At 57.9% G+C, this 23,407-nt stretch overlaps 2 protein-coding genes across 3 annotated transcripts in view; both read left to right on the top strand.

Moving 5' to 3' along the window:
* Positions 1-23,407, top strand: part of LOC136588326 (zinc finger protein 271-like) — a 93,331-nt gene that overhangs the window by 68,820 nt on the left and 1,104 nt on the right. The window lies entirely within an intron of this gene.
* On the top strand, positions 231-23,384 carry LOC136588331 (gastrula zinc finger protein XlCGF66.1-like). Of its 2 annotated transcripts, XM_066587457.1 has the most exons (6): positions 231-348; positions 6,703-6,828; positions 8,932-9,096; positions 13,688-13,799; positions 20,053-20,141; positions 20,902-23,384. In XM_066587457.1, the coding sequence occupies exons 2-6, from the start codon at positions 6,733-6,735 to the stop codon at positions 21,019-21,021; spliced, it is 582 nt and encodes a 193-aa protein (XP_066443554.1). In that variant the 5' UTR covers positions 231-348; positions 6,703-6,732; the 3' UTR covers positions 21,022-23,384. The 2 variants fall into 2 exon arrangements, with proteins under 2 accessions (XP_066443554.1, XP_066443553.1); XM_066587456.1 differs by having other exon boundaries at positions 20,053-23,384.

The following is a 23,407-nucleotide window of genomic DNA, read 5'->3' as shown; positions in this document are numbered from 1 at the left end:
TCCTTCCGGCGCATACGCTGGGCCAGGCTCTGCTCGATTTGCAACCTGATTGGATGTTTGGGTTGGCTGATTCACACGGTCAGTAAAGATAGTTGAGAAGACAAGCAGGTAACTGTAGCAATGCCTGCACCGCCGGAGGTTCCCTCTGCGGCCACAACAAAATGGCCGCCGCAGAACCCCTTTCAATACTACAGAATAGGACTGAATGCAGCCGCCCAGTAGCTATTCTGCGCATGCGCGTTAGTGTACGAAGCAGCCATGTTGTCAGCGGAGTCACGTGGGATCCAGCCTGCTGCTGTAACAACTGTAGACTGAGGGTTTTTATACAGACGGACCAATCACTTCCGGGTGAGTCGGCGAGCTGGGAGACAGCTGTACCCCAATATATTGTAGCTTCTGGAACTATGCAGGACGTGTTCTGGCCTACATACAGTACGTCAGTTACTGCACCCCCAACATACAGGACACGTCTACTGCCCCCCCCCCCAACATACAGGACACGTCTACTGCCCCCCCCCAACATACAGGACACGTACACGTCTACTGCCCCCCCCAACATACAGGACACGTCTACTGCCCCCCCAACATACAGGACACGTCTACTGCCCCCCCCCAACATACAGGACACGTCTACTGACCCCCCCCCAACATACAGGACACGTCTACTGACCCCCCCCCCCAACATACAGGACACGTCTACTGCCCCCCCAACATACAGGACACGTCTACTGCCCCCCCCCCAACATACAGGACACGTCTACTGCCCCCCCCAACATACAGGACACGTCTACTGCCCCCCCCAACATACAGGACACGTCTACTGCCCCCCCCAACATACAGGACACGTCTACTGCCCCCCCAACATACAGGACACGTCTACTGCCCCCCCCAACATACAGGACACGTCTACTGCCCCCCCAACATACAGGACAACTCTACTGCCCCCCCCAACATACAGGACACGTATACTGCCCCCCCCCAACATACAGGACACGTCTACTGCCCCCCCCCCAACATACAGGACACGTCTACTGCCCCCCCAACATACAGGACACATCTACTGCCCCCCCCCCCAACATACAGGACACGTCTACTGCCCCCCCCCCCCAACATACAGGACACGTCTACTGCCCCCCCAACATACAGGACACGTCTACTGCCCCCCCCCAACATACAGGACACGTCTACTGCCCCCCCCCCCAACATACAGGACACGTCTACTGCCCCCCCCCCCAACATACAGGACACGTCTACTGCCCCCCCAACATACAGGACACGTCTACTGCCCCCCCCCCCAACATACAGGACACGTCTACTGACCCCCCCCCCCCAACATACAGAACACGTCTACTGACCCCCCCCCTCCAACATACAGGACACGTCTACTGCCCCCCCCAACATACAGGACACGTCTACTGCCGCCCCCCCAACATACAGGACACGTCTACTGCCCCCCCAACATACAGGACACGTCTACTGCCCCCCCAACATACAGGACAACTCTACTGCCCCCCCCCAACATACAGGACACGTATACTGCCCCCCCCCAACATACAGGACACGTCTACTGCCCCCCCCCAACATACAGGACACGTCTACTGCCCCCCCAACATACAGGACACGTCTACTGCCCCCCCCCCAACATACAGGACACGTCTACTGCCCCCCCCCCCAACATACAGGACACGTCTACTGCCCCCCCAACATACAGGACACGTCTACTGCCCCCCCCCAACATACAGGACACGTCTACTGCCCCCCCCCCCAACATACAGGACACGTCTACTGCCCCCCCAACATACAGGACACGTCTACTGCCCCCCCCCAACATACAGGACACGTCTACTGACCCCCCCCCAACATACAGGACACGTCTACTGACCCCCCCCTCCAACATACAGGACACGTCTACTGCCCCCCCAACATACAGGACACGTCTACTGCCCCCCCCTCCAACATACAGGACACGTCTACTGCCCCCCCCCAACATACAGGACACGTCTACTGCCCCCCCCAACATACAGGACACGTCTACTGCCCCCCCAACATACAGGACACGTCTACTGCCCCCCCCCCAACATACAGGACACGTCTACTGACCCCCCCCAACATACAGGACACGTCTACTGACCCCCCCCCCCCCCAACATACAGGACACGTCTACTGCCCCCCCCTCCAACATACAGGACACGTCTACTGCCCCCCCAACATACAGGACACGTCTACTGCCCCCCCAACATACAGGACACGTCTACTGCCCCCCCCCCCCAACATACAGGACACGTCTACTGCCCCCCCCAACATACAGGACACGTCTACTGCCCCCCCCCCCAACATACAGGACACGTCTACTGCCCCCCCCTCCAACATACAGGACTCGTCTACTGCCCCCCCCCCCCCCCAACATACAGGACACGTCTACTGCCCCCCCCCCCCCAACATACAGGACACGTCTACTGCCCCCCCCCCCAACATACAGGACACGTCTACTGCCCCCCCCCCAACATACAGGACACGTCTACTGCCCCCCCCCCCCCAACATACAGGACACGTCTACTGCCCCCCCCCAACATACAGGACACGTCTACTGCTCCCCCCCCCCAACATACAGGACACGTCTACTGCCCCCCCCCCCCAACATACAGGACGCGTCTACTGCCCCCCCCCCCCCCCCCAAACATACAGGACGCGTCTACTGCCCTTCCCCCCGAACATGCAGGACGCGTCTACTGCCCCCCCCCCCCAACATCTAGGACACGTCTACTGGCCCCCCCCCCCCAACATGCAGGACACGTCTACTGCCCCCCCCCAACATGCAGGACACGTCTACTCCCCCCCCCCCAACATGCAGGACACGTCTACTCCCCGCCCCCCCAACATGCAGGACACGTCTACTCCCCCCCCCCCCAACATACAGGACACGTCTACTGACCCCCCCCCCCCCCCCAACATACAGGACACGTCTACTGACCCCCCCCCCAACATACAGGACACGTCTACTGCCCCCCCCTCCAACATACAGGACACGTCTACTGCCCCCCCCAACATACAGGACACGTCTACTGCCCCCCCAACATACAGGACACGTCTACTGCCCCCCCCCAACATACAGGACACGTCTACTGCCCCCCCCCAACATACAGGACACGTCTACTGCCCCCCCCCAACATACAGGACACGTCTACTGCCCCCCCCAACATACAGGACACGTCTACTGCCCCCCCCCAACATACAGGACACGTCTACTGCCCCCCCCCAACATACAGGACACGTCTACTGCCCCCCCCAACATACAGGACACGTCTACTGCCCCCCCCTCCAACATACAGGACTCGTCTACTGCCCCCCCCCCCAACATACAGGACACGTCTACTGCCCTCCCCCAACATACAGGACACGTCTACTGCCCCCCCCCAACATACAGGACACGTCTACTGCCCCCCCCCCAACATACAGGACACGTCTACTGCCCCCCCCCCCAACATACAGGACACGTCTACTGCCCCCCCCCCCCCAACATACAGGACACGTCTACTGCCCCCCCCCCAACATACAGGACGCGTCTACTGCCCCCCCCCGAACATACAGGACGCGTCTACTGCCCTTCCCCCGAACATGCAGGACGCGTCTACTGCCCCCCCCCCAACATCTAGGACACGTCTACTGGCCCCCCCCCCCAACATGCAGGACACGTCTACTGCCCCCCCCCAACATGCAGGACACGTCTACTCCCCCCCCAACATGCAGGACACGTCTACTCCCCCCCCCAACATGCAGGACACGTCTACTCCCACCCCCCCCAACATGCAGGACACGTCTACTCCCCCCCCCCCCCAACATGCAGGACACGTCTACTCCCCCCCCCCCAACATGCAGGACACGTCTACTGCCCCCCCCCAACATGCAGGACACGTCTACTGCCCCCCCCCAACATGCAGGACACGTCTACTGCCCCCCCCCAACATACAGGACTTGTCTACTGCCCCCCCCCCCCGAACATACGGGACGCGTCTACTGCCCTTCCCCCCGAACATGCAGGACGCGTCTACTGCCCCCCCCCCCCCAACATCTAGGACACGTCTACTGGCCCCCCCCCCCCCAACATCTAGGACACGTCTACTGGCCCCCCCCCCCCCAACATGCAGGACACGTCTACTGCCCCCCCCCAACATGCAGGACACGTCTCCCCCCCCCCCCAACATACAGGACGCGTCTACTGCCCCCCCCCCCCCCCGAACATACAGGACGCGTCTACTGCCCTTCCCCCCGAACATCTAGGACGCGTCTACTGCCCCCCCCCAACATCTAGGACACGTCTACTGGCCCCCCCCCCAACATGCAGGACACGTCTACTGCCCCCCCCCCAACATGCAGGACACGTCTACTCCCCCCCCCAACATGCAGGACACGTCTACTCCCACCCCCCCCCAACATGCAGGACACGTCTACTCCCCCCCCCCCCAACATAAAGGACACGTCTACTGGCCCCCCCCCAACATACAGGACACGTCTACTGCCCCCCCCCGAACATACAGGACGCGTCTACTGCCCCCCCCCCGAACATACAGGACGCGTCTACTGCCCTTCCCCCCCCCAACATCTAGGACACGTCTACTGGCCCCCCCCCCCCCAACATCTAGGACACGTCTACTGGCCCCCCCCCCCCAACATGCAGGACACGTCTACTGCCCCCCCCCCAACATGCAGGACACGTCTCCCCCCCCCCCCCCCCAACATACAGGACGCGTCTACTGCCCCCCCCCCCCCGAACATACAGGACGCGTCTACTGCCCTTCCCCCCGAACATCTAGGACGCGTCTACTGCCCTAACATCTAGGACACGTCTACTGGCCCCCCCCCCCAACATGCAGGACACGTCTACTGCCCCCCCCCAACATGCAGGACACGTCTACTCCCCCCCCCAACATGCAGGACACGTCTACTCCCACCCCCCCCCAACATGCAGGACACGTCTACTCCCCCCCCCCCCAACATAAAGGACACGTCTACTGGCCCCCCCCCCAACATACAGGACAACGTCTACTGCCCCCCCCCGAACATACAGGACGCGTCTACTGCCCCCCCCCCGAACATACAGGACGCGTCTACTGCCCTTCCCCCCGAACATGCAGGACGCGTCTACTGCCCCCCCCCCCCCCAACATCTAGGACACGTCTACTGGCCCCCCCCCCCCCCCAACATGCAGGACACGTCTACTGCCCCCCCCCAACATGCAGGACACGTCTCCCCCCCCCCCCCCAACATGCAGGACACGTCTACTGCCCCTCCCCCCCCAACATACGGGACGCGTCTACTGCCCCCCCAACATGCAGGACACGTCTACTGCCCCCCCCCCCCTCAAACATACAGGACACGTCTACTGACCCCCCCAACATACAGGACACGTCTACTGCCCCCCACCCCCCCAACATACAGGACGCGTCTACTGCCCCCCCCAACATACAGGACGCGTCTACTGCCCCCCCCCCGAACATACAGGACGCGTCTACTGCCCTTCCCCCCGAACATGCAGGACGCGTCTACTGCCCCCCCCCCCCCCAACATCTAGGACACGTCTACTGGCCCCCCCCCCCCCAACATGCAGGACACGTCTACTGCCCCCCCCCAACATGCAGGACACGTCTCCCCCCCCCCCCCCCCCCAACATGCAGGACACGTCTACTGCCCCTCCCCCCCCCAACATACGGGACGCGTCTACTGCCCCCCCAACATGCAGGACACGTCTACTGCCCCCCCCCCCCTCAAACATACAGGACACGTCTACTGACCCCCCCAACATACAGGACACGTCTACTGCCCCCCACCCCCCCAACATACAGGACGCGTCTACTGCCCCCCCCAACATACAGGACGCGTCTACTGCCCCCCCCCAACATACAGGACGCGTCTACTGCCCCCCCCCCAACATACAGGACGCGTCTACTGCCCCCCCCAACATACAGGACGCGTCTACTGCCCCCCCCCCAACATACAGGACGCGTCTACTGCCCCCCCCCCCAACATACAGGACGCGTCTACTCCCCCCCCCCCCCCCCCCAACATACAGGACGCGTCTACTGCCCCCTCCCCCCGACATACAGGACGCGTCTACTGTCTCCCCCCCCCCCCCCCTCAACATGCAGCACACGTCTACTGCCCCTCCCCCCCCAACATACGGGACGCGTCTACCCCCCCCCCCCCCAACATGCAGGACACGTCTACTGACCCCCCCAATATACAGGACACGTCTACTGCCCCCCACCCCCCCAACATACAGGACACGTCTACTGCCCCCCACCACACATGTGCTGCCCCCTGTTTACAGGACTCCTCCGTTGTCCCCCGATGTATCCGCTTTCCACCTTGGTAGGCGTTACACTGCTGCCTGCAGGGAGAGGCGCTAAGTGACCAACTGAAAACCTGTCAGCAGCTGGGACCCCCATAAACTATTCCATGGGCTGACAGCGGGGGGCGCTCTGTGAAGGTGCTGCCTGCGCTCTGCCATATAGATGAATGGGAGGTGCAGAGACACAGCGCCGGTCCGAGGCGCCCAGCATGTCTGAAGCACAGCTCCCTGCTCCCATAATGCACTTCATGATGACCACGACCCATGTGTAATTGGACGGGGGGCGGGGGCTACACAGGTAGACCCCTCATCCTGCTCGGGACCCTAAAACTCATGCCTGGTCTTCTCCACTTAAGGTGTCCGGCTGAGTCCTCCTGTAGAAGTCGATGGTGCGCTGCTTGATGATGGCGGAGGAGAGGAGAGAGGTGACGGAGCGGATCTTACGCCTCACCCTGGAGATCATCTACCTGCTGACCGGAGAGGTGAGGGATGCTGGCCATTATCCCTGATATGGCACCTTCCTGCCCGCGGTACTGTGGACTCGGCAGCATCCCCACGTGGTGGTGGTGGAGGGGCGGCGGGGGGCTCCATGTTACTTGGGTTAGTCTGTGAGTCTTCTGTATTTGCCTCCTGTCATTTGCTTGGATGAAGCCCGCTGGCTGGGAATGGATGACATCATGGACGAAGCTGTGACGCTGTGTAGGCCCGCGCCGGTCGCCGACTGCTATCGTGAAGGCCCGCGCCGGTCGCCGACTGCTATCGTGTAGGCCCGCGCCGGTCGCCGACTGCTATCGTGTAGGCCCACGCCGGTCGCCGACTGCTATCGTGTAGGCCCGCGCCGGTCACCGACTGCTATCGTGTAGGCCCGCGCCGGTCGCCGACTGCTATCGTGTAGGCCCACGCCGGTCGCCGACTGCTATCGTGTAGGCCCGCGCCGGTCGCCGACTGCTATCGTGTAGGCGCACGCCGGTCGCCGACTGCTATCGTGTAGGCCAACGCCGGTCGCCGACTGCTATCGTGTAGGCCCGCGCCGGTCGCCGACTGCTATCGTGTAGGCCCGCGCCGGTCGCCGACTGCTATCATGTAGGTCCGCGCTGCTCACCGACTGCTATCATGTAGGTCCGCGCCGGTCGCCGACTGCTATCGTGTAGGTCCGCGCCGGTCGCCGACTGCTATCGTGTAGGCCAACGCCGGTCGCCGACTGCTATCGTGTAGGCCCGCGCCGGTCGCCGACTGCTATCGTGTAGGCCAACGCCGGTCGCCGACTGCTATCGTGTAGGTCCGCGCCGCTCACCCACTGCTATCGTGTAGGCCCGTGCCGCTCACCGACTGCTATCATGTAGGTCCGCGCCGGTCGCCGACTGCTATCATGTAGGTCCGCGCCGGTCGCCAACTGCTATCATGTAGGTCCGCGCCGCTCACCGACTGCTATCGTGTAGGCCCGCGCCGCTCACCCACTGCTATCATGTAGGTCCGCGCCGCTCACCCACTGCTATCATGTAGGCCCGCGCCGCTCACCCACTGCTATCATGTAGGTCCGCGCCGCTCACCCACTGCTATCATGTAGGCCCGCGCCGCTCGCCGACTGCTATCATGTAGGTCTGCGCCGCTCACCCACTGCTATCATGTAGGTCCGCGCCGCTCACCCACTGCTATCATGTAGGCCCACGCCGCTCACCGACTGCTATCATGTAGGCCCACGCCGCTCGCCGACTGCTATCGGGCGGGCCCGCGCCGCTCGCCGACTGCTATCGTGTAGGCCCGCGCCGCTCGCCGACTGCTATCGGGCACATTTTATATCCCTCCGTATAACAAACCATCAGACAATGTTTATACAGTAAAGCAAGTAGATGCCAACACATATTGGTTCAGCGGTGCCAGAGGGCCACTCAGCATCCGCCGGGCACCAGGGGCGCTGAGGATACATTCAGCATATCTGCCAGGGGGTTTCCAGGGAAATGCTATTGATCAGCTCTCCTTGGGATAGGCCATCAGTAGTAGATTGGCTGGGGTCCTCCGCTTGGGACCCCGGACAATCAGCTGATCAGGCGCCCACTGTTGGTGCCACAACACAACAGTATGGAGTGGAAGCTGCTGCTCCGACCCCGTGTAGTGGCCAGTGCTTATAACTGCAGGTGCAGCTCCCATTCATCTAATGAGACCCCAGCCTGCAATTACAAGTGCCGGCCACTAGACGGGTATCCCTGTGTGTAGCGACGCTGACAGGGGGCATCCAATCAGCTGATTGTCCAAGCGGAGGTCCCCAATCAACCATTGATGACCAATCCTTCCTCCTGGCTTACAGTCCACCGCCTGCTGCCAAGTGCATGACTGGAGATGGCTGACAGGAAGTGGCGGAGGGGGCCGAGATGTAAGAGGTGGTGAGCAGTAAGCGTAGTGTGCGGGTGTCGTCACGTCTGGAGTGTACGCTCATACTCCAAGATGTTTACTGTAAGACGACCCAGCAGAATGTTGTTCCGTCCTTCTACAAGGGGGTCTCTACGCCCCCGCTCCTGTAGGGACAGTAAGGAATGGCATATGGGAATGTATATAGTGATACTCATGGCTGCGCTCTTCATACACAGGAGTACACCGCAGCGAAGAAGACATCTGATTGTGGGAATCTCAGCGGCCGTGACAAAGTGTCAGGAGGGCGGAGCCAGGACCTGATCCCGGAGCCTCACGAGGGGAGCAACCGGCACAAGATCCTCCAGCTCACCAACGAGATCATTGAGGTGCTGACGGGAGAGGTGAGGCCGCAGAGCAGTCTGCCACGTCGGAGCGCCGCCTGTATACTGTAACATACCTGCAGAGCAGTCTGCCACATCGGAGCGCCGTCCTGTATACTGTAACATACCTGCAGAGCAGTCTGCCACATCGGAGCGCCGTCCTGTATACTGTAACATACCCGCAGAGCAGTCTGCCACATCGGAGCGCCGTCCTGTATACTGTAACATACCTGCAGAGCAGTCTGCCACATCGGAGCGCCGTCCTGTATACTGTAACATACCCGCAGAGCAGTCTGCCACATCGGAGCGCCGTCCTGTATACTGTAACATACCTGCAGAGCAGTCTGCCACATCGGAGCGCCGTCCTGTATACTGTAACATACCTGCAGAGCAGTCTGCCACATCGGAGCGCCGTCCTGTATACTGTAACATACCTGCAGAGCAGTCTGCCACATCGGAGCGCCGTCCTGTATACTGTAACATACCTGCAGAGCAGTCTGCCACATGGGAGCGCCGTCCTGTATACTGTAACATACCTGCAGAGCAGTCTGCCACATCGGAGCGCCGCCCTGTATACTGTAACATACCTGCAGAGTAGTCTGCCACATCGGAGCGCCGTCCTGTATACTGTAACATACCTGCAGAGCAGTCTGCCACGTCGGAGCGCCGTCCTGTATACTGTAACATACCCGCAGAGCAGTCTGCCACATCGGAGCGCCGTCCTGTATACTGTAACATACCTGCAGAGCAGTCTGCCCCGTCGGAGCGCCGTCCTGTATACTGTAACATACCTGCAGAGCAGTCTGCCCCGTCGGAGCGCCGTCCTGTATACTGTAACATACCTGCAGAGCAGTCTGCCACATCGGAGCGCCGTCCTGTATACTGTAACATACCTGCAGAGTAGTCTGCCACATCGGAGCGCCGTCCTGTATACTGTAACATACCTGCAGAGCAGTCTGCCACATCGGAGCGCCGTCCTGTATACTGTAACATACCTGCAGAGCAGTCTGCCACATCGGAGCGCCGTCCTGTATACTGTAACATACCTGCAGAGTAGTCTGCCACGTCGGAGTGCCGTCCTGTATACTGTAACATACCTGCAGAGCAGTCTGCCACGTCGGAGCGCCGTCCTGTATACTGTAACATACCCGCAGAGCAGTCTGCCACGTCGGAGCGCCGTCCTGTATACTGTAACATACCTGCAGAGCAGTCTGCCACATCGGAGCGCCGTCCTGTATACTGTAACATACCTGCAGAGCAGTCTGCCACATCGGAGCGCCGTCCTGTATACTGTAACATACCTGCAGAGTAGTCTGCCACATCGGAGCGCCGTCCTGTATACTGTAACATACCTGCAGAGTAGTCTGCCACATCGGAGCGCCGTCCTGTATACTGTAACATACCTGCAGAGCAGTCTGCCACATCGGAGCGCCGTCCTGTATACTGTAACATACCTGCAGAGTAGTCTGCCACATCGGAGCGCCGTCCTGTATACTGTAACATACCTGCAGAGCAGTCTGCCACATCGGAGCGCTGTTCTGTATACTGTAACATACCCGCAGAGCAGTCTGCCACATCGGAGCGCCGTCCTGTATACTGTAACATACCTGCAGAGCAGTCTGCCACATCGGAGCGCCGTCCTGTATACTGTAACATACCTGCAGAGCAGTCTGCCACATCGGAGCGCCGTCCTGTATACTGTAACATACCTGCAGAGCAGTCTGCCACATCGGAGCGCCGTCCTGTATACTGTAACATACCTGCAGAGTAGTCTGCCACATCGGAGCGCCGTCCTGTATACTGTAACATACCTGCAGAGCAGTCTGCCACATCGGAGCGCCGTCCTGTATACTGTAACATACCCGCAGAGCAGTCTGCCACATCGGAGCGCCGTCCTGTATACTGTAACATACCTGCAGAGCAGTCTGCCACATCGGAGCGCCGTCCTGTATACTGTAACATACCTGCAGAGCAGTCTGCCACATCGGAGCGCCGTCCTGTATACTGTAACATACCTGCAGAGCAGTCTGCCACATCGGAGCGCCGTCCTGTATACTGTAACATACCCGCAGAGCAGTCTGCCACATGGGAGCGCCGTCCTGTATACTGTAACATACCTGCAGAGCAGTTTGCCACGTCGGAGCGCCGTCCTGTATACTGTAACATACCTGCAGAGCAGTCTGCCACATGGGAGCGCCGTCCTGTATACTGTAACATACCTGCAGAGCAGTCTGCCACATCGGAGCGCCGTCCTGTATACTGTAACATACCTGCAGAGCAGTCTGCCACATCGGAGCGCCGTCCTGTATACTGTAACATACACGCAGAGCAGTCTGCCACATCGGAGCGCCGTCCTGTATACTGTAACATACACGCAGAGCAGTCTGCCACATCGGAGCGCCGTCCTGTATACTGTAACATACCTGCAGAGCAGTCTGCCACATCGGAGCGCCGTCCTGTATACTGTAACATACCTGCAGAGCAGTCTGCCACATCGGAGCGCCGTCCTGTATACTGTAACATACCTGCAGAGCAGTCTGCCACATCGGAGCGCCGTCCTGTATACTGTAACATACCCGCAGAGCAGTCTGCCACATCGGAGCGCCGTCCTGTATACTGTAACATACCCGCAGAGCAGTCTGCCACATCGGAGCGCCGTCCTGTATACTGTAACATACCCGCAGAGCAGTCTGCCACATCGGAGCGCCGTCCTGTATACTGTAACATACCCGCAGAGCAGTCTGCCACATCGGAGCGCCGTCCTGTATACTGTAACATACCTGCAGAGCAGTCTGCCACATCGGAGCGCCGTCCTGTATACTGTAACATACCTGCAGAGCAGTCTGCCACATCGGAGCGCCGTCCTGTATACTGTAACATACCTGCAGAGTAGTCTGCCACATCGGAGCGCCGTCCTGTATACTGTAACATACCGGCAGAGCAGTCTGCCACATCGGAGCGCCGTCCTGTATACTGTAACATACCGGCAGAGCAGTCTGCCACATCGGAGCGCCGTCCTGTATACTGTAACATACCTGCAGAGCAGTCTGCCACATCGGAGCGCCGTCCTGTATACTGTAACATACCTGCAGAGCAGTCTGCCACATCGGAGCGCCGTCCTGTATACTGTAACATACCTGCAGAGCAGTCTGCCACATCGGAGCGCCGTCCTGTATACTGTAACATACCTGCAGAGCAGTCTGCCACATCGGAGCGCCGTCCTGTATACTGTAACATACCTGCAGAGCAGTCTGCCACATCGGAGCGCCGTCCTGTATACTGTAACATACCTGCAGAGCAGTCTGCCACATCGGAGCGCCGTCCTGTATACTGTAACATACCTGCAGAGCAGTCTGCCACATCGGAGCGCCGTCCTGTATACTGTAACATACCTGCAGAGCAGTCTGCCACATCGGAGCGCCGTCCTGTATACTGTAACATACCTGCAGAGCCGTCTGCCACATGGGAGCGCCGTCCTGTATACTGTAACATACCTGCAGAGCAGTCTGCCACATCGGAGCGCCGTCCTGTATACTGTAACATACCTGCAGAGCAGTCTGCCACATCGGAGCGCCGTCCTGTATACTGTAACATACCCGCAGAGCAGTCTGCCACATGGGAGCGCCGTCCTGTATACTGTAACATACCTGCAGAGCAGTCTGCCACATCGGAGCGCCGTCCTGTATACTGTAACATACCTGCAGAGCAGTTTGCCACATCGGAGCGCCGTCCTGTATACTGTAACATACCCGCAGAGCAGTCTGCCACATCGGAGCGCCGTCCTGTATACTGTAACATACCTGCAGAGCAGTCTGCCACATCGGAGCGCCGTCCTGTATACTGTAACATACCCGCAGAGCAGTCTGCCACATCGGAGCGCCGTCCTGTATACTGTAACATACCCGCAGAGCAGTCTGCCACATCGGAGCGCCGTCCTGTATACTGTAACATACCCGCAGAGCAGTCTGCCGCATCGGAGCGCCGTCCTGTATACTGTAACATACCCGCAGAGCAGTCTGCCGCATCGGAGCGCCGTCCTGTATACTGTAACATACCTGCAGAGCAGTTTGCCACATCGGAGCGCCTTCCTGTATACTGTAACATACCCGCAGAGCAGTCTGCCACATCGGAGCGCCGTCCTGTATACTGTTAGCAACATTGGAGCCGTACAGGGAAATCTTAATGTCGGAGGAGGGCTGGGGGGGGGCACATAATGGTTGTGACACGATGTGTCGGGGGGCGGCTGGGATCCGATGTGTCGGGGGACGGCTGCGACCCGATGTGTCGGGGGCGGCTGCGATCCGATGTGTCGGGGGACGGCTGCGATCCGATGTGTCGGGGGACGGCTGCGATACGATGTGTCGGGGGGCGGCTGCGACCCGATGTGTCGGGGGGCGGCTGCGATACGATGTGTCGGGGGACGGCTGCGATACGATGTGTCGGGGGGCGGCTGCGATACGATGTGTCGGGGGGCGGCTGGGATCCGATGTGTCGGGGGACGGCTGCGACCCGATGTGTCGGGGGGCGGCTGCGACCCGATGTGTCGGCGGTGGCTGCGACACAATGTATCGGTCGGCTGTGACAGTCTGCTCTCTGTTCCCCACTGAATTAGGGTGAAGATCTGACAGACGTTAAAGTTGAGGTGATGGAAGAAGACGATGAGACGTATGCGCGCCGCGGCGAGCCGTGGAAGGAGGAGGGGCTTCCTCCAGAGATCGGCGCCGGTAGGTGATCATCTCGCAGGTTCTGTTATTCACTGACGTTAATGTTCTGCCTCACACCGCCATCTTGGAAGCTGGTAGTGAACGGTTAGCGCTACTCGTTAGGACCAGGAATGCTGCTTTACACTGAAGCGCGTCACTCCACACCCTTTTGGGAATGGCGCTGCCAGCTCTCATCCGCTAAATGGGCACAACTGGATCCAATCTGTCTTGTAAGGCTGAATTCGCACTCGTTGGCTTATTACTGGGTTTACCCGGAGCTCGTCCAGCCCCTCCCATCACCAACACAGCCAATGTGAGAGACTGAACCATAACCATGTATAAACCGGCCGCGCAATAATCTACTCCCCCAAAAGGACCTGGAGGCCCCTTTACACGCAAAGATAATCTTACAGACTGAGAGATTTAGCGATCTATTTGCATAAAATGTTACTGGCCATTAACCCCTTAATGACGCGGCCCTTTTTCTATTTGCCGTTTTTGCTTTTTCCTCCCCCTTTAATAAACTCCTAACTCCTTTCTTTCTCCGTCGCTGCAGGAGGGCTCGTTGTTTGCAGGACGAGTTGTAGTTTTCACTGGTGCTATTTACTGTATAATGTACAAGTGGAGTAAAATGAAAAAACCAAACGACCTCCAACAAAAATGAGCTGCCGCTCCTTCTGCGGATCCCTCGCCCACGTGTTGTTCTTTTGCTCTGCCGCTCCTTCTGCGGATCCCACGCCCACGTGTTGCTCTTTTGCTCTGCCGCTCCTTCTGTGGATCCCACACCCACGTGTTGTTCTTTTGCTCTGCGGATCCTTCTGCCGATCCCTCGCCCACGTGTTGTTCTTTTGCTCTGCCGCTCCTTCTGCGGATCCCACGCCCACGTGTTGTTCTTTTGCTCTGCTGCTCCTTCTGCGGATCCCACGCCCACGTGTTGTTCTTTTGCTCTGCCGCTCCTTCTGCGGATCCCACGCCCACGTGTTGCTCTTTTGCTCTGCCGCTCCTTCTGTGGATCCCACACCCACGTGTTGTTCTTTTGCTCTGCGGATCCTTCTGCCGATCCCTCGCCCACGTGTTGTTCTTTTGCTCTGCCGCTCCTTCTGCGGATCCCACGCCCACGTGTTGTTCTTTTGCTCTGCTGCTCCTTCTGCGGATCCCACGCCCACGTGTTGTTCTTTTGCTCTGCCGCTCCTTCTGCGGATCCCACGCCCACGTGTTGTTCTTTGCTCTGCCGCTCCTACTGCGGATCCCATGCCCACGTGTTGTTCTTCTGCTCTGCCGCTCCTTCTGCGGATCCCACGCCCACGTGTTGTTCTTTTGCTCTGCCGCTCCTTCTGTGGATCCCACGCCCACGTGTTGTTCTTTTGCTCTGCCGCTCCTTCTGCGGATCCCACGCCCACGTGTTGTTCTTTTGCTCTGCTGCTCCTTCTGTGGATCCCACGCCCACGTGTTGTTCTTTGCTCTGCCGCTCCTTCTGCGGATCCCACACCCACGTGTTGTTCTTTTGCTCTGCCGCTCCTTCTGTGGATCCCACGCCCACGTGTTGTTCTTTGCTCTGCCGCTCCTTCTGCGGATCCCTCGCCCACGTGTTGTTCTTTTGCTCTGCCGCTCCTTCTGCGGATCCCTCGCCCACGTGTTGTTCTTTTGCTCTGCCGCTCCTTCTGCGGATCCCACGCCCACGTGTTGCTCTTTTGCTCTGCCGCTCCTTCTGTGGATCCCACACCCACGTGTTGTTCTTTTGCTCTGCGGATCCTTCTGCCGATCCCTCGCCCACGTGTTGTTCTTTTGCTCTGCCGCTCCTTCTGCGGATCCCACGCCCACGTGTTGTTCTTTTGCTCTGCTGCTCCTTCTGTGGATCCCACGCCCACGTGTTGTTCTTTGCTCTGCCGCTCCTTCTGCGGATCCCACACCCACGTGTTGTTCTTTTGCTCTGCCGCTCCTTCTGTGGATCCCACGCCCACGTGTTGTTCTTTGCTCTGCCGCTCCTTCTGCGGATCCCACGCCCACGTGTTGTTCTCTTGCTCTGCCGCTCCTTCTGCGGATCCCCTGCCCACGTGTTGTTCTTTTGCTCTGCCGCTCCTTCAGCGGATCCCTCGCCCACGTGTTGTTCTTTGCTCTGCCGCTCCTTCTGTGGATCCCACGCCCACGTGTTGTTCTTTTGCTCTGCCGCTCCTTCTGTGGATCCCACGCCCACGTGTTGTTCTTTTGCTCTGCCGCTCCTTCTGCGGATCCCACGCCCACGTGTTGTTCTTTTGCTCTGCCGCTCCTTCTGTGGATCCCACGCCCACGTGTTGTTCTTTTGCTCTGCCGCTCCTTCTGTGGATCCCACGCCCACGTGTTGTTCTTTTGCTCTGCCGCTCCTTCTGCGGATCCCTCGCCCACGTGTTGTTCTTTTGCTCTGCCGCTCCTTCTGCGGATCCCACGCCCACGTGTTGTTCTTTTGCTCTGCCGCTCCTTCTGCGGATCCCTCGCCCACGTGTTGTTCTTTTGCTCTGCCGCTCCTTCTGCGGATCCCACGCCCACGTGTTGTTCTTTTGCTCTGCCGCTCCTTCTGCGGATCCCACGCCCACGTGTTGTTCTTTTGCTCTGCCGCTCCTTCTGCGGATCCCACGCCCACGTGTTGTTCTTTTGCTCTGCCGCTCCTTCTGCGGATCCCACGCCCACGTGTTGTTCTCTTGCTGTGCCGCTCCTTCTGCGGATCCCACGCCCACGTGTTGTTCTTTTGCTCTGCCGCTTCTTCTGTGGATCCCACGCCCACGTGTTGTTCTTTTGCTCTGCCGCTCCTTCTGTGGATCCCACGCCCACGTGTTGTTCTTTTGCTCTGCCGCTCCTTCTGCGGATCCCACGCCCACGTGTTGTTCTCTTGCTCTGCCGCTCCTTCTGTGGATCCCACGCCCACGTGTTGTTCTTTTGCTCCGCCGCTCCTTCTGCGGATCCCACGCCCACGTGTTGTTCTTTTGCTCCGCCGCTCCTTCTGCGGATCCCACGCCCACGTGTTGTTCTTTTGCTCTGCCGCTCCTTCTGCGGATCCCACGCCCACGTGTTGTTCTTTTGCTCTGCCGCTCCTTCTGCGGATCCCACGCCCACGTGTTGTTCTTTTGCTCTGCCGCTCCTTCTGCGGATCCCTCGCCCACGTGTTGTTCTTTTGCTCTGCCGCTCCTTCTGCGGATCCCACGCCCACGTGTTGTTCTTTTGCTCTGCCGCTCCTTCTGCGGATCCCACGCCCACGTGTTATTCTTTTGCTCTGCCGCTCCTTCTGCGGATCCCACGCCCACGTGTTGTTCTTTTGCTCCGCCGCTCCTTCTGCGGATCCCACGCCCACGTGTTGTTCTTTTGCTCTGCCGCTCCTTCTGCGGATCCCACGCCCACGTGTTGTTCTTTGCTCTGCCGCTCCTTCTGCGGATCCCACGCCCACGTGTTGTTCTTTTGCTCTGCCGCTCCTTCTGCGGATCCCTCGCCCACGTGTTGTTCTTTTGCTCTGCCGCTCCTTCTGCGGATCCCACGCCCACGTGTTGTTCTTTTGCTCTGCCGCTCCTTCTGCGGATCCCACGCCCACGTGTTATTCTTTTGCTCTGCCGCTCCTTCTGCGGATCCCACGCCCACGTGTTGTTCTCTTGCTGTGCCGCTCCTTCAGCGGATCCCTCGCCCACGTGTTGTTCTTTTGCTCTGCCGCTCCTTCTGCGGATCCCACGCCCACGTGTTGTTCTCTTGCTCTGCCGCTCCTTCTGTGGATCCCACGCCCACGTGTTGTTCTTTTGCTCCGCCGCTCCTTCTGCGGATCCCACGCCCACGTGTTGTTCTTTTGCTCCGCCGCTCCTTCTGCGGATCCCACGCCCACGTGTTGTTCTTTTGCTCTGCCGCTCCTTCTGCGGATCCCACGCCCACGTGTTGTTCTTTTGCTCTGCCGCTCCTTCTGCGGATCCCTCGCCCACGTGTTGTTCTTTTGCTCTGCCGCTCCTTCTGCGGATCCCACGCCCACGTGTTGTTCTTTTGCTCTGCCGCTCCTTCTGTGGATCCCACGCCCACGTGTTGTTCTTTTGCTCCGCCGCTCCTTCTGCGGATCCCACGCCCACGTGTTGTTCTTTTGCTCTGCCGCTCCTTCTGCGGATCCCTCGCCCACGTGTTGTTCTTTTGCTCTGCCGCTCCTTCTGCGGATCCCTCGCCCACGTGTTGTTCTTTTGCTCTGCCGCTCCTTCTGCGGATCCCACGCCCACGTGTTGTTCTTTTGCCCTGCCGCTCCTTCTGCGGATCCCACGCCCACGTGTTGTTCTTTTGCCCTGCCGCTCCTTCTGCGGATCCGACGCCCACGTGTTGTTCTTTTGCTCCGCCGCTCCTTCTGCGGATCCCACGCCCACGTGTTGTTCTTTTGCTCTGCCGCTCCTTCTGCGGATCCCACGCCCACGTGTTGTTCTTTTGCTCTGCCGCTCCTTCTGCGGATCCCACGCCCACGTGTTATTCTTTTGCTCTGCCGCTCCTTCTGCGGATCCCACGCCCACGTGTTGTTCTTTTGCTCCGCCGCTCCTTCTGCGGATTCCACGCCCACGTGTTGTTCTTTTGCTCTGCCGCTCCTTCTGCGGATTCCACGCCCACGTGTTGTTCTTTTGCTCTGCCGCTCCTTCTGCGGATCCCACGCCCACGTGTTGTTCTTTTGCTCCGCCGCTCCTTCTGCGGATCCCACGCCCACGTGTTGTTCTTTTGCTCCGCCGCTCCTTCTGCGGATCCCACGCCCACGTGTTGTTCTTCTGCTCTGCCGCTCCTTCTGCGGATCCCACGCCCACGTGTTGTTCTTTTGCTCTGCCGCTCCTTCTGCGGATCCCACGCCCACGTGTTGTTCTCTTGCTCTGCCGCTCCTTCTGCGGATCCCACGCCCACGTGTTGTACACTTGCTCTGCCGCTCCTTCTGCGGATCCCACGCCCACGTGTTGTTCTCTTGCTCTGCCGCTCCTTCTGCGGATCCCACGCCCATGTGTTGTTCTTTTGCTCTGCCGCACCTTCTGCGGATCCCACGCCCACGTGTTGTTCTTTTGCTCTGCCGCTCCTTCTGCGGATCCCACGCCCACGTGTTGTTCTCTTGCTCTGCCGCTCCTTCTGCGGATCCCACGCCCACGTGTTGTACACTTGCTCTGCCGCTCCTTCTGCGGATCCCACGCCCACGTGTTGTTCTCTTGCTCTGCCGCTCCGTAGTTCGCGTTGCACCATTTTGGAATGCATACGACTTTTTGATCGCTTTTTATTGCTATTTATCTTGGAGATGGGCGACCAAAAGCCCATCTCTGGCAGTCATTTTTTTTTTCCGGACGCCGTGCAGCGTGCGCGGTAAATGATGCGTCACTCTGATAGATCGGGCCTTTATGGACGCGGCGATACAGAACATGTATTCTTGTGTTATTAGATTTTTTGTTGTTTACATTTTAGTACTTTGTCTTTTTTCAACAATCAATAAAGCTTTATTGTTTTTGTTTTTACTTTTTTTTTTTAGGACCACACCCTGCGATGCTTTGATCGCTCCTGCCGTATGATGTCATGCCATAGCATGACATCATAGTGCGATCTGGCAGGCTGTCTATCAAGCCTCCTGCACGGCCCCCGGCTGCCATGACACCCGCACGGCTCCCGGCAATCTCATGTTCGGGGGATTTAAATGCGGCTGTCAGAGTTCACAGCGACATTTAAGGGGTTAACAGCCCAGATTGGCTGCACGGTCGATCAGAGCTGTTGCTGCCAGGTGTCGGCTGTAATAAACAGTCTGCACCCCGCGATGTATGATGGAAGAGAGCCGCGCGATCTCTCTTCATACATACCCCGACCCCACAGGATGTAACTGCGTCCTGTAGTAGGAGGGCGTTAATGGGCAATAACACTGTATCATCTTCCTTTGCATGTAAAAGGACCTGCAGGAGTTGTTTGCAGAGCCCAGCCTGTGATTAATCATACGCCCATTCCATCGTTCTCTCCCGGCTAGTGTAAACATCCTGCGTGGGGGGGGGTAGCCTGCGGCCTGCAGTAAGATGAATGTGTTTGCTTTATCTCTCAGTGGCTGAAGGGGCGGGTTTTAAGTTGACTTTAATATCCTCGTTCAAACGCACGCTACGCGCCGGCCGCGTTTACATGTAACGATTATCACCCATTTTCAAGCGTTTGAATGAATTTTGAGCCATAATCATTGCGTGTAAAAGGGCCTTAAGACAGATTTTGCATGGATTCAGCGTGAGTTGGCGGTTTGTGAGAAGGGGACGTGTGGAGCTTCTAGTAACGGCATGTGTGTTTCCTACAGATGGACCTCGGCAGATCCGTACATCAAACCGAAGTGCTGGGCTTTACCCGAGTGATCCAGAGGAAGATAAGCATGCTGCAGCCCATCAGGTGGACGGAGCGCACAGCTTACCACATATCACCTGTGTGACAGGAAAGGCCACAAACCATAGACAAGGCCTTCCAATGATTCCTCCCCAAAGCTCTTCCTTCCTTCGATCCTACTTAGTTTCATATTACTATTAGAGCTAATAAGTCTTTTGTGTGGCAGGAGATAAGCGGTGATGCTGGCAGGAGATAAGCGGTGATGCTGGCAGGAGATAAGCGGTGATGCTGGCAGGAGATAAGCGGTGATGCTGGCAGGAGATAAGCAGTGATGCTGGCAGGAGATAAGCGGTGATGCTGGCAGGAGATAAGCAGTGATGCTGGCAGGAGATAAGCGGTGATGCTGACCCTCCTCTCCTGTCTGGCTGGAACAGCAGCCTCCCTCCCCTGCTCTGCTGTAGGCCAGAAACCATGGTGATCCCCTTGACTAAAGCCCGCCTCCTCCAGCAGCGACATGGAGCAGATCAGCGCATTAGGGCACGGCTTCTCACTGTACGGTGGGCTTCTGCCTCAGGTGCTGACAGCCCCGGAGGGAGCGCTCGCTGTCACTTTGGGGTCCTTTTGACAAGGATTCTGTACAGAATAGATAGTTGGAAGCGGCAAAAACCCTGAGGAAGAGTTCTCCTCCTTACTTTTCATTTTTAGGTTTAGTGTTCCTTGAAGTTTAGTCACTGTTTAGTAAGGAGATGGGGAGAAGTCTAAGCTCCGCCTCCGGCGTGTAACTTGTAACAGGTTTCTCTTCTTATTTACTCACTTATTAACTTAGGTTGAAGGTTTGGCAACATGTAAAGTGGAGGCGATACAAAGCGAGGCGGAGCCGCATGTCAGGCTGGGTCAGCAGTGTAAGGAGGAGGAAGCGCCTGCAGCCGTCAGCCCAGGTAAGTGATGACCGACACATACAGAATCGGCCCCGTCACCACAACAAGCGTCCTCCTACGAGGCGACTCCTCCAGAGTCCGTGGGGGGGGCACCCTATCAGGTGAGTATATATCTTCTGTATGGCGTATTTACAGAGCACACATTATATTACACAGTGCTTTGTAATGGCCATACAGAAGTATATAGATCCATTTGTCACGGGGGGACAACCCCTTTAAGCTTGCCCTTTTCACACCCCGTTCTAGGCCGTTGGGAGGGCTTTATAGATTGCTAGCTCTGCCGGGAAGCTGCTACTTTGTATACCGTAGGGTATGTTCCCTGCACAGCTGCACTTTGTCTCTGTGGCATCGGCACAAGTCCCAAGCATGAGACAACTCGACGACAAGGAAATCTGGTGACCCAATTGTGCAGCTCAGCCCATCTGTGAGTGTGGGCTTGTCCTCTCTCTCCCCCCTCCCAATGGTGTACCTACCGTAGACGCAGACCACGCGGCTGTAGGCCAATGCAGATGTGGCGCCCGGTGATGTTTACTCCCACCTCATCTTCTACGGGTGGCTCTGCTTTCTCGCAGCTCCCTTTCGAGAACTGTCCATATAGCGGCAGGGATATTACTGGAGCCCCCCCAAAGTCCACTAAAGCCCATGATGAATGCCGCACAATGGTGTCCGTCCCTATTAGGCTGTTATGCCCTCCATTAAACGGATACTTTTTTTCACTCTTTACTCTACTCTAGATCAGCGGTTCCCAAACTGTGCTCCGTGGGGCCCTTGTTCTCCGTGAGCAACAGTCAGGGGCTCCAGCCGAAGGTCTCCATGGTGAGCAGCCGACGGCCACTCACCACTGCAGTGATTGCCAGGGGGGTACCGCAACTCTCCGCCGGTAATCACGCTGTGACGCTGATCCCGGTGCACACTTTGACGTCACTGTGCACCCGGGATTCTCCTCCCCTGAGTCTCCTGCTCCTCAGTTCTGCAGGAGAGGACAAGGGAGGAAACATTCTGGGCGCACACACTGACGTCAGTGTGCAACGGGGATCAGCGCTGAGCAGAGGAAGAGCGGCGCTGACTACAAGGAGAAGGTAAGTGTATGGGTTGGGGCTCTTATTACGGAGGGGTTAATATTTTTACTGTGCTACTGTTTTGTTTTTTTGTTTTTTTCAATGTCCCTGTCTTTATTTATAACGACAGTGGTAAAAATGATATGTCGTAATAAGCCACGCCCCTGACCCCTCCCCTGACCACACCTCCGGGCTCCACAAGAAACTTTTGCTTCAAAAAGTGCTGCATGGCTGAAAATGTTTAGGAAGCGCTGCTCTAGAGGATGGAATAGGGTCGTTTATGCTATTCTGTCTCCCCCTAACGGTCAGCTCTGCGGATGGAGTCACCAGTACTAGTGAGACTGAACCTTCGAATGGCAGTTTCCTGCCACCAGTCAGGCCAACCCATCGTCACGGACTCTGCTCGTTCCCATTCTACTTGGGGATATTGAGTAGTCACCTCTGTTCTCCTGAACTGCCACGTAACAGACTAACGGGATCCCTGTAAAGTGGACTAATAAAGGGGATCGGTTCCGTTCGGGGATTCCGTCTCGGTGCCATGTCTGGTAATTGTGACGGACTCCACACTGTAGTTAAAGGGGCCATGCAATGCTCCCTGAACATTCTCGTACCCCAGCCGGTGACTGCGGTGTGTCTATATGACGGTACAAGCGCTGTCCAGACCGGGTCTCATGATGTGAACTGTCTCGTTGATCCCTATGATGCTGCTGCTTTGTGTCACTGGGACCTTAGAACGGGCATATTGGCGTTGGCCAACTTCTTCGGTCCGGATTTCGCACCCTCCGACTTTGGTGTATCCCAGCGGCCCCTTCCTGGATAACCCCTTTAATGAGCCAGCTCCATTCCGCAGGTCTCCGGCACATGTGGCTGCTGTAAGGCAAACCTCTGAATGCTGCCATCAGGAGCTTAGCCAAGATGGCGTTCCCATAGTCATGAATGGAAAAATACGTCCCAGTATCTGGATTTAAGTAGCAGACTTAAAGGTGATACATTACATTCCCTTTAACAGCCTTTTGAAGTACTTAGCAGCTTGTGATTGGAGCTTTGGGTTGGCAGAGCACATAAGACAGCGACTAAGTGTGGCTTCGTCTACGAGGGTTTATGTCCTAATTATGTTTGGTGAATAGAAGTAGAGGAGAAGTTTTTCTCATTTCCTGTAACCCATATATTCCAGGCAGCGCGATGAGGGGAGACGTGAAGTGTTACACGCTTCATCCTGATCCGTGTGTCACGCCTCCCAGTAAAATGTCACGTTTTAGTAAAGAAAAACCAAATCTGACAAAACCTTTCCCTCCCAGATGACTGCAGGACCATGGGAGAATCGCCTTCATCCCCG

This window comes from Eleutherodactylus coqui, chromosome 13 (genome assembly GCF_035609145.1).
Source record: "Eleutherodactylus coqui strain aEleCoq1 chromosome 13, aEleCoq1.hap1, whole genome shotgun sequence".
NCBI lineage: Eukaryota > Metazoa > Chordata > Amphibia > Anura > Eleutherodactylidae > Eleutherodactylus > Eleutherodactylus coqui.
The sequence above is the reverse complement of the archived record's forward strand: the minus strand, read 5'-3'. Positions and strand labels throughout refer to the sequence as shown.